We start from the raw sequence: 12,644 nt of genomic DNA, 5'->3' as shown, positions 1-12,644 counted from the left end.
GGTTGATGCCTTCTGATGGACGTTGACCATACCTACATGTTTGTTGTCAACTGTGGTACTTGCTTGTAAACACTCTTGCGTCGGCCAGACGTAGCAGCGGAGTCGGCAACCCGCATTGCTGTTCTGTCTGCGGTGTTGCTGCTGCAGTAGGCATTTGTGGTGACTGCCGCACTTTCCATGCCTTGGTAAATATTTTGGAGCTTTCTACTTCAAGTTTCAATCAGCTCTCAGTTCTGTAATAATTTAAGTGGGACAACTTTCCTGGAGGCAATAAATTCAAGAACTTTGTTATGAATACTTTGACAATTTACTGTTAAAACTTTGACAGTTGAAGAGGTCTACTCTTTACACAATCTAATTTCACACTCTGCATATCGACTAGTGAGCATTCATCAAACGACCTCAACTTACCACATAGCCTAAAACAAAAACCCATATGCACCCCAGGGACTCACTACCTGAGTAACTGCTTCCTTTGTGTAGTGCACCCCTGACCTACCACAGGGTATCTTACAACTCTGCACCCTATTCCCACAGGTCCAGAAATCTGCAGCTGTATCTATCACAGAATTGACGGAGCCTCTAGGTTAGACCTTCCACTTGGCTCCAAGCCACAGGAACTGATTTACTCTGGGAACGATGTTGCAAACTGGGAGCTCTTCTTTCTCCCCACAAGTGAGGCCAGCAACCTTTGCTACTTCTGCCAGCCACTTGTACAAACTGAGGAGGTCCTCATTACCCAAGCAAAAGGTATAAATGGTGCCAACACAAGCAACAACTTGCAGACTACTGCACCCTGCATCCTCAATAGCTGCAGGCAGGGCCTGTTCCACATCTCAGATAAGCAGACGACACCCCCCCCCCCCCCCCCCCCCCCCCGACAGACACACTGAGTGCACATTGGAATTCATTCCGGCTCTGTATGCTATTTCCTTGAGGGGTTCCATAATGTGCGTAACATTGGAGCACCCACCGACCAGTAAATCCTCCCTCCCATCTGTGTGCTTCAGGCCTATTCTGTGGCCTCTGTCAACACACAGGGTGAATGGGTAAGGCCAGACAGCCAGCCTCCATACTGACTTTCCATCTCAAGTGATGTGACAGCGTAACAAACTGCCACTCACCCTTGACACCTGAAGTGCCCCATATGATGTGCCAGTTCCTCCACTGTCACCACACCTTGAGGCAGCACCCTGAAGACAGCTGACCATGGTCATAAGTGTCTTTAGCTGTCTGCTCCTCCTGTGTCTGCACCCAGCATACACACACCCCATCCATCCTACTACTAACAACTTGATAATTAAACTATGAAAACAAACAAAAAAAGCTAAATATGCTACTTGATAGTTTGCTGGTGCTTCACCAATGAAGGCCGACTGGCTCCACAGGGTAGCCAGTGGCTGCACAAAGTAGATTTAAATACTTATGACAACCAGTGGTAGGTCTCCTTTTGATGTCTGACTATTATAGTTTCACATAGAAATGTTACAACTGATGGATTGTATCATGCTTTCAAGCATAGAGCTGATATGTATTATCGGTAATGGAAGTGAAACAGAACAATTTACTTGTTCTCCTAATGTTAAAATTGTGGCAATCTGGACACTTCATCTGGTACGCACATAGTTTTTAAATTGTTCTGTTTTCCTATATTAGCATCCATCTCATTTTCTTGGTGGTATGGAAATAATATGTCCTTTCTGTAGAGTTGTTCACCACAGAAATCAGGTCGGGGATGTCAATTCATAGTTCAGAAATTGGCTCTAGATGTTTAGGGTACCGTCCCATAGACAACCGTATAGCATCTGTAGCCACCGACCAACGGCCACTCCAAAGACATGCCCACCTCACCTGACACAGGCAGTGCAGCTATGAAAGAGTATAACAGGCTACCATCACCCTTCAGTTGTAATTTTCTACTCCTGTGGATACTCTGTGTCTGCAGTGATACTACAGTGTTAATATAGACTTGATGATGGACTTGGATTATTCTGGAGTGTGTCCTGTACTTGCATGCACTTGTGATCCACTGCAACCTATTGAAGTTAAGTAAACAATTTTTAACTAACAGCTGTTGTGTCTTTCATTCTCTGCTTTCTCCCACATCAACCACACACCACTACAGGACACAGCACATCCCATACTGGTACCTTCTAAATCTGCTAGCTGCTCTGCATGTAATTTTTCCAATGAGTGGGACACTGAAGTACTGTGTTGTTCATGTGTAACAGCAGTAGTAGTAGTAATGACAGTAGTAGCCTTCAGTCCTGAGACTGGTTTGATGCAGCTCTCTGCACTAGACTATCCTGTACTTGTTTCTTCATCTCTGCATAACTTCTGCAACCTTCATCCACTTGAGCATTTTGCTCCAACTCACTATTGGTGCGAATGTTCCAGAATTTTATGAATAGACCTCGTATACAATTGCAGATGGCTCATTGTTTTTAAATACCTCAACCAGATAACCAACAACATTAGGAAACATATAGACTACTATTCACCGTAAAGATGGCATGATGAGTTGCAGCCAGGCACAATGAAAAGACTGTTACACATTTAACTTTTAGCCAAAGCCTTCTTCAGAAAAGTAAATACACACACATTCACACAAGCAAGCGCACCTCATGCAGACACGACCACCCTATCTCGCAGGTTGTACTGGAATGCAACTGTCACATTGAGCAACAATTTGAAGTCAGCTGACAGTGAATTCATTCCAGATTACCACTCAACATGACAACTGCATTCTGGTCTGAGCTGCCAGAGATAGAAGTCGTTTGTGCTTGAGGTGTGCTTGCTTCAGTGAATATAAGTGTCTGTGTTTTCTTTTATGAAGAAGGCTCTTGTAAACATAAATTATTTAGATTGTAATAACAGTTAGTTTAGTACAAATTACTCATTACATGTGATTTTTAAATTTGCTATTAAAGGTATCACTTTCCTTTATGTATTATTCCAGAAAACAAGAAAAGATCATAACATCAGGTTGTAATATTATATTTGTTTGCATTTTGGAACAGTTAACGTAGAGAATTCTACTTAACTGTTCTGTTTTCCTTTCCAACAATTTAATCTGAGTGGGTCCATTTAATGTTAAGTACATATTACCAGAAAGTAGCATAAATCTTAATTTGTCTGATTTAGAATCTTTTGCACTAATTGGTTGTTTATAAGACGTTTGCTTACAATAAAGTTACATTCTGTTGTGAGTAAGATAATTTAACTGTTACTGCGTTGGGTGAGTGCTAAGTTCTTGTAAGTGGAAATAAATAACTTTTTACATTATATCATACACCTGAAACACTAACCTGTAGGCCTGCTCATAAGTAATGAAAATTTGTGTAGTGTAAAGTGTGGATGTTGCTGTAGGATAGTCAAAGGGGGAGTGGTGAGTGTAGACTGTGGGTTGGAATTTCACTGGGATGACAGTAATAGGGACTGAGCAGGGAACTTAATGAGATTCTCCCATGGAACTGTAGGCTTTTCAAAAAAGATAAGAGAATCACTGAGCAGGAGGCGAAGATTTGTGCCCTTCAGACTGAATAAGATCACACAAAATTTTGACTACATAAGTTGAAGGGGACAAAGATGTTGGGAACTGGATAAAAGTAACAAGAAAGGGGTGGAAGGAGACCAGTTCTTCAATTTCACCTACATCTGAGTTAACAGCATCGAATAAATCTGACTTGTTACCTGAAGTAGGAGGAGAAGAACCTCATCCAGCTGTAGGTCACAGTAATATGCAGCAGACCTCTGGCAAAGACACCCACTTAGGCTGGTACCAAAAGAGAATAGGAAGAAAAGAGTCTTGCTGCTCTAAATAGTAGTCATGGGAGGGGTGTAGGCCAGATGTAATAGGACAAATTAGGGACAGGGTACCACGTCACAACTATTGTGAAGCCAATTGCTAGCCTTAGCCAGGTGACAGAGGATATAGGGAACTTGTGCAAAGGTTTTGGCAAAGAGGATCAGCTTATTGTAGTTGGTGGAGCATGGAACAGCCTGGCTAAGAACAGTAATTACAGCATTAGGGGCAACCTGGATGAATAGGAGCAGCAGTTACACACACAAATGTGAGTTTTGCTGAGGTCCTGCATTGCCATTGGCAGCCCTGGGTAAACACTGCTGTGAGCCACATGGACAGTGAGTTGAGTAGGCTGCTGCTGACTGAAACAAAATCTCATATGAGTGCAGAGCCAGTTGCTACAATTGGGAGATGGGAATATACTAGATATGACCTACACCTGAACAGGAGAGCGAGAGATAGGTTGGCTGAGCTTCTTGGAGATAACATACAGGGGACCACCATCATATGTAGCAAGATCCCTATGGTTACTGTTGTCATAGGGACACTTTTTTTTAGGTTAGAATCAGGACTCAGGCTCCCCATTTAAAAAAAAGTAAAAATAACAAAAGAGTCCCATAAAATGCTTAATAATGCTCAGAAAAGTAAGTTTAGTTCATTTCATCAAAATATTAGAAGACTAAGTAGTAAGGTAGAAGAACTTCTTGACTGTACGGAAAATTCAGAGATCTCTTGAAAGATAGATATCCTGTGCCTGTCTGAGCACACATAACCAGAGCGTTAGATAAGTTACATATAAAAAATTACACTATTGCAGCTTAGTCATGCAGAAATAATGCTGGAAAAGGAGGAGTTGTTACACACATTAAGACAGAACACAAGTTCAAAAACATTGAGACAAGTAGATTTTGTAGTGATCAGCACACAGAAGCGTGTTCTTGAGAATTGATGTAACTGTATATAGATCCCCACTGGGAAATTTTGAACTATTTATGAGGAATCTGGATTCCTTATTGTGACATTTGTCAGACAACAGCAAGCAGTTAATAGTCTGAATTGACTCAGGGTAGAGTTTCTAAAGGATTCTCATAGGAAAAATGATCTGGAAACCTTATTTGGATCCTACAATTTTGTCTCAGTAATTAACTTTTCAACACGAGTGGATAAAGACAGTAGGACCCTAACTGATAATGTTTTCTTTGCTGAAGCTCAAAGTAAGAAAGTTACTGTTTATCCAGTAACAAATGTTTTCTCTGATAATGACACGCAATTAGTTAGGATGAATAACATAGCACCTTACAGTATGGATACTCCTAGTGGAAATCAGTTAGCACAATTAATGACTCCAGGACAAATGTTTTTAAGAATAGTTTATATGAGATGATATGAGGTGTAATTTATAATGAACCAAATGCTAACATAAAATTTCAGCTATTTGATGATAAATTAATATCATTATTTGAAAACAGCTTTCCACATAAGCTTATCAGAAAGGACACTAAATGGCCAAGTAAAAGACCATGGATCACTAGATGGATTAAAATATCTTGAGATAGGAAAAGGGAAATGTGTCTCTTGACAAAAACAAGTAGGGATCCTACAGTAGCTGCACACTACAAAAACTACTCAAAATTACTAAGAAAGTTTATTAAAAAATCAAAGAACATGTGCAAAAAGTTAAAAATCAGTACTTCCGACAACAGACTTAAGGATACGTAGTGTAATGAGAGACAGAACAACCAGCCACAGAACAATACAATATTACTATTGAACTGAATAGAAGGGCTATAAATGATGGGTCACTTTACAATCATTTCTAAAATATAGTAGAAAGTACAGGGACAAACAGTTCAAAAGCAAAATCACAGCAGTATGTTGAAAACGTAACTTTCATAAAATTCAGTTTTATGTATGTATCAGCAACTTCTCTTTGTGAAGTTAAGAAAATTATACATTCTTTCAAAAATAAAAGCTCATCAGATTTTAAGGTGATTTCTATAGAGAACTCAAAATTTGTTCCCACGTAATAAGTTCAGTCTAATCTAAAATATGTGATGCATCACTAACTCAAGGCATTTTTCCCGAGAGACTGAAATATGCTGTTGTTAAACCCCTCTTTAAGAAGGTGACAAGAGATTCTCCAAAAATTTTTGACAAGGTGATGTATTCTAGAATAGTATCTCACCTTAGTAACTACAGTATCCTTATTGTCACAGTTTGGGTTTCAGAAGGACTGAGAACGCCATTTACACATTCACTCACCCTATTTTACAAGCATTAAATAATAAAACAGTGCTTGCTGCTATTTTCTGTGACCTCTATAAGACATTTCACTATGTGAATCACAGTAATCTCCTAGGTAAATTAATGTTTTATGGGACTGATGGTACAGCCAACCAATGGATAATGTGATATCTAACCAAAAGAACGCAGAATGTCGTACTTAGTAATTGAAGTAATATGGTCTAGGGACTTAATTCTGACGGGGGAGAAACCACGAATGGGATTCCTCAAGGTTCAATCTTATGTCCACTACTGTTTCTCATGTATGTAAATGATCTTCTGTCCAGTATAGATTAAGCAGAATTAGTTCTTTTTGCAGATGACACCAGTGTTGTAATTCAATCCAAGCATACATACAACAATATATGAAAAGGCAAACAAAGTTTTTAAAAGTATCATTGACTGGTTTTCTGCAAATGGTCCCACCCTCAATTTTAAAAAGACAACATATTCAGTTCAGCACATCCAGGGGTACTACACCAATGATGAGTGTAACAAATGGTGAGGAAATAATAAATAGGGTGTAAACTTCAAATTTCTATGGGATGCATACTGACGAGCATTTAAATTGGAAAAAACACATTTTGGACCAGCTAAAACAACTCAGTTCAGCCAAATTCGTGTGCAGAAACATTGAAAATCTTGCGGAAAAAGCATATCAGTAAGCTGACATATTTTTATTCAATAATGTCACATGGAATAATGTTCTTGGGTAACTCATTTAAGAAAGAAAGTCTTCATTGTGCAAAAATGTACTGTGTAATAATAAGTGGTGCTCAGCCATGATCATCTTGTAGACATCTAAAACTTTGAACATAGCTGCTAAGGTTCAGTGATCATGTCAGAATTATATTAGAACAAATAAGCCCTCGGTCACAAATATTAAGTCAAAATTGACCAGCTTTCAACGCTACTATAAGCGTTGTCTTCAGAATTAAACTAACTGTTCTAAAACATATTAGGTACATAATACATTGATAAAATTAAAGTTTGTACTGACTGGAAAGAGATGCAGTACTTACAAGTCACATTTAAAAAAATCTAAGCCGGAAAGGCGACGTCATAAATAGTTGTAAATAACATGGCAAACCGCTAAGGGCTGCTCGTGCAATCCTTGTTCATTCAAGTACGAGCAGCCCTTAGTGGCTCGCCATCTTATTTACAACTTAAGGAAGACCTGGGCATACAAAAAATTGCATCACGATGGGTTCCACATGACTTGATGGAAATGCAGAAATGGATGTATTATGACACTCCTCAGATGCACTTGGAGCACTCTGACCACAAAGGAGAGGCTTTCTTATGCCATATCATTACACTGGATGAGACATGGGCCACACAGTATGAGCCAATCCAACAAATGGCATCATTATGGGTTGTCACGAAAGTCGAAAGTGCATCAGAGCCCCAGTACGGTGAAAGTTATGGTGATTCTCATGTACGACTGTGATGGTGTTATCCTAACGCATTACGTTCCTCCATGGCAGAGCACCAATGCACAGTATTACTGTTTGATTTTGGAGCATCACCTGCAACCAGCTTTGCGAAAGAAGCAGCGACACTTTCTGCACAACCCACCCATCATTTTGCATGACAATGCGCAGGTGCATACAGCGCAAGCTGTGACTGCTCTGTTCGGTCGATGGGACTGGGAAGTACTGTACCATCCACCATACTCCCCGGACTTAAGTCCTTGTGACTTTGATTTGATTCCGAAGATGAAGGAACCACTTTGTGGCATTCGTTTCAGAATTGTTCCAGAGATTCGACAGGCAGTAGACCACTCTATTCGCACCATCAACAGAACAGGCTCTACTAACTGTATACTACGCCTTCCACATCACCAGCAACGGGTTCTACACAATGCTGGTGACTACTTTGAAGGACAGTAACAGGTGCAAACATGTAACTCTTTTGTATCGGTTGTGAATAAATAGTTGCCACTATTTAAGTTCCAACACTTGTATACAGGCCTGTACAAGGGAAATAAACTAGCATGCAATGTTATAGAAAGGGAAAAGGAAGAAGATGAAGGCGAGATTGGAGATATGATATAGCGAGAAGAACTGGACAGAGCACTGGAAGACCTAATTCAGCACAAGGCCCCATGTCTGGCATCACACAAATAGCACTTATGACCTTACTACCCACCATGCTGCTGTTTATTGCAAGTGACTGCCCTTTTTACCTGCTTACTACATGGACTTGGGCAATCACAAGAAAACATTCCAATGTACACAATAATAGGCAGGATTGTTTTCCTCAAGTCTCCAGTGGTTAACACACATCCAGAGTGGGCTCGTTTCACCACAGGTGCTGCCACAAGTGCTAACACTTCTCACTGCCATCAGTCACGTGCCTCGAAACACTGATCCCTGTAATTTTCCGTGACCTGGCTATAAAGGTTGCGGCTCAACTGACTACAGCAGTTATATATCAGAGCAGCTATGTGGCCACATGCTGACTGTTCACACTTCTTCAGTACAGAGCCCTCCCCCTAAGCACAGGTGTAGTGCATAAGGAGTCATGCCATGGTGCTGTTGTCACCTCACAGAGTTCTCATTTCCATGCAAATGAGACTTGCTCAACTGATGTCCACTTGCATCTGCAGTCCAAAGAACATGTTGCCTGCTGCATCCCAAATGCTGCCCTCACCAAGTGCCTCCCCTGCATGACATCATTGACTTCAACTTCAAGCACCCAACCTTGCAGCATATCAACTACAACCAATTAACCAATTCAAGGACAGTCCACTGCATATTGACAGATACTATGCTGGCACGAAGCCGTGTTCCCAGGGAGTATTGTTTTGTTATTCGTAGTGAATCCAGAGACTACTGTTTGTTTGTCATTGACTTAATATGCTTCTATTATTCTGGTTACATGGGTTTTCACATTTTGTAGCATGCACCTTCAACACATGGCTACTTCACCTAGAGTAGATGATTCTCCCTCAGAATTACTGAAATACTCAGGAGAGGCATTCATGATAAAACACTTCATGTGGTGTGCAAGAAAAAACAGGCAAAATACCCTCAGTTTGCAAGGTGAATGTAATAATTCTATTTCCGAAGAAGTCAGGTTCAGATAGATGATAATATTACTGAACCATCAGGTTAATAAGTCATGGTTGCAAGATACTGACACAAATTATTTAAAGAAAAATAGAAAATCTGGTAAAACGGACCTAGGAGAAAATCAGTTTGGGTTCCAGAAAAATGTACACACATGCAAGGTAATGTTGAACACATGTTCAATCTTAGGACATACACTGAACATTCCCAGATTCATAGCATTTACAGATTTTAAGAATTTTTTTTGGTAATGCTGACTTGAATACAGTCTTTAAAATTCTGAATGATAAAATACAGAGAGCAAACGATTATTTACAACTTGTACTAAAATCAGTCGTATTTATAGGTGTCAAAGGACATGAAATAGTTGCAGCAGTTGAAGAGGGAATGAGACAGGGCTATACAATAAGAAAGCTGTGAAGGAAACCAATGAGAATTTCAAAAAGGGAATTGAAACTCAGGAAGAAGAAATTAAAACTTTGAGGTTGCCAGTGACATTATAATTCTGTCACATATGGACAATGACTGAAGAGCAACTGAATTGAATTGACAGTGCCTTGAAAAAAGTTTATAAAATGAATATCAATAAAAGTAACACAATTTAGTACAGTTACATTTGGTGATGCCAAGAGAATTAGATTAGGGAATGAGACGCTAAAAGTGGTAGATGAGAGTTTTATTCGGACAGTAAAATAAGTAGGTAGGGCATAAAATCCAGACTGACATCAGCACAAAAAGTATTTCACATTGCATATAAATGCAAATGTTAGGAATCTTGTCTGAAGATCTTTGGAGTGTAGCCTTTTACAGAAGTGAAACATCAATGATAAAAAGTTCAAACAATAACAAATCATTAGTTTTTTAAATTTGATGCTACAGGAGAATGCTGAGGATTAGACGGGTATATTAGATACCTTTGAGGCGGTACTGAATCAAACTGGGGAAAAAAGGGATTGGATGATAGGATGCATCCTGAGGCATCAAGGAATCATCAGTCTGGGAATGGAATGGAGGGAACTATTTGGGGGGGGGGGGGGGGGGGCAGACTGCAAAGGGGGAGACCAGTACATGACCATAGTAATCAGGTTCAGATGGATGTAGGCTGCAGCATTTATGTAGAGATGAATGGGCTTGTACAGGATAGACTAACATGGAGAGCTGCATCAAAGCAATCTTTGAACTGAAGATCACAACAACAACATGATTGTGTATGGGTAATTATGAAAAGGATAGATTGCTGCTCACCATAGATATGACATGCTGAGTTGTGGACAGGCACAATGAAAAGACTGCAACATACTGAGCTTTTGGCCAAGGCCTTCACATATTCACAGAAGCAAGCATACTTCATGCACCCATGACCGCTATGTCTGGCCACTGTTTTGTGTGTACATCACAATGTACATACAACATGTTACATTCTGAGCTAAAGTGCTGTGTGTGCACTAAATACATCATATGCTTACAAAATATGACCAGTGAGCTGGTTATCTGGCTAAAATGCCAAATTCCATTAAAACATTATCTCTAAGCTATACCTGTCCTGCACATAAAAGGAAATGACGAGCTCCAGGAGGTGCTGTTATTGGTAAGAAGACTTCCCTCCACACCAGAAGTGAAAGCACTGCTTCTCTATGGTTGAGTTCCAGCAAGCAATGCTGTCGTAAAAATGTGTGAATGTGGACCAGTATACACTGTTCTATGTGCCACGTAAGTAAGTGTCCCTGAAAACAGAAAGCCATTAATACAGCATCCAAGCCTAAAATATGCTTGTTTCACAAAGTAGCACACTTATAACAAAATAAAACTGTTGGAACATTTCTGTGAAAATAATGAAGCAGTATTTAGGACTATCTTTTTTGATGTTGTTGATACTGAAAATATCTTTTACAAAAATGGCACTGAGCACTATGCGACTTAACCTCTGAGGTCATCAGTCCCCTAGACTTAGAACTACTCACACCTAACTAACCTAAGGATGTCACACACATCCATGCCCGAGGCAGGATTCGAACCTGCGACCGTAGCGGTTGCGCGGTTCCAGACTGTAGCACCTAGAACCGCTCGGCCACTCCGGCCGGCTATCTTTTACATAAATCTGCATATGTGTCATAATAGAAAAATGGAATACAGGAAATAGATGGCATCAACCCTTAGAATTTTAACATCCAATGCACAATGAAGTGTTTTTCCAGGCTTCCATTAATTTTTACAGAGGAGCAATACACACTGTAATGAACAAAATGCAACTACGTGTATATGGTTCTTCTACTTTAAACTACTCTAAATACAGGGCAATTCAAAATGAATATTGCAACTACAAATGGCTGTAACTACACTCCTGGAAATTGAAATAAGAACACCGTGAATTCATTGTACCAGGAAGGGGAAACTTTATTAACACATTCCTGGGGTCAGATACATCACATGATCACACTGACAGAACCACAGGCACATAGACACAGGCAACAGAGCATGCACAATGTCGGCACTAGTACAGTGTATATCCACCTTTCGCAGCAATGCAGGCTGCTATTCTCCCATGGAGACGATCGTAGAGATGCTGGATGTAGTCCTGTGGAACGGCTTGCCATGCCATTTCCACCTGGCGCCTCAGTTGGACCAGCGTTCGTGCTGGACGTGCAGACCGCGTGAGACGACGCTTCATCCAGTCCCAAACATGCTCAATGGGGGACAGATCCGGAGATCTTGCTGGCCAGGGTAGTTGACTTACACCTTCTAGAGCACGTTGGGTGGCACGGGATACATGCGGACGCGCATTGTCCTGTTGGAACAGCAAGTTCCCTTGCCGGTCTAGGAATGGTAGAACGATGGGTTCGATGACGGTTTGGATGTACCGTGCACTATTCAGTGTCCCCTCGACGATCACCAGTGGTGTACGGCCAGTGTAGGAGATCGCTCCCCACACCATGATGCCGGGTGTTGGCCCTGTGTGCCTCGGTCGTATGCAGTCCTGATTGTGGCGCTCACCTGCACGGCGCCAAACACGCATACGACCATCATTGGCACCAAGGCAGAAGCGACTCTCATCGCTGAAGACGACACGTCTCCATTCGTCCCTCCATTCACGCCTGTCGCGACACCACTGGAGGCGGGCTGCACGATGTTGGCGCGTGAGCGGAAGACGGCCTAACGGTGTGCGGGACCGTAGCCCAGCTTCATGGAGACGGTTGCGAATGATCCTCGCCGATACCCCAGGAGCAACAGTGTCCCTAATTTGCTGGGAAGTGGCGGTGCGGTCCCCTACGGCACTGCGTAGGATCCTACGGTCTTGGCGTGCATCCGTGCGTCGCTGCGGTCCGGTCCCAGGTCGACGGGCACGTGCACCTTCCGCCGACCACTGGCGACAACATCGATGTACTGTGGAGACCTCACGCCCCACGTGTTGAGCAATTCGGCGGTACGTCCACCCGGCCTCCCGCATGCCCACTATACGCCCTCGCTCAAAGTCCGTCAACTGC

General features: G+C 41.5%; 1 protein-coding gene across 2 annotated transcripts in view; it reads right to left on the bottom strand.

Moving 5' to 3' along the window:
- The window catches only part of LOC124555474 (protein inturned), a 263,483-nt gene that overhangs the window by 78,264 nt on the left and 172,575 nt on the right, over positions 1 to 12,644 (bottom strand). For both annotated transcript variants that reach the window (XM_047129398.1, XM_047129399.1), the window contains exon 13: positions 10,701 to 10,886. In XM_047129398.1, the coding sequence (XP_046985354.1) occupies positions 10,701 to 10,886 (186 nt within the window). The remainder of the gene's footprint in view (positions 1 to 10,700; positions 10,887 to 12,644) is intronic.

Source organism: Schistocerca americana, chromosome X (assembly GCF_021461395.2).
Source record: "Schistocerca americana isolate TAMUIC-IGC-003095 chromosome X, iqSchAmer2.1, whole genome shotgun sequence".
Taxonomy (NCBI): domain Eukaryota; kingdom Metazoa; phylum Arthropoda; class Insecta; order Orthoptera; family Acrididae; genus Schistocerca; species Schistocerca americana.
This window is presented reverse-complemented; position numbering and strand designations above follow the sequence as displayed.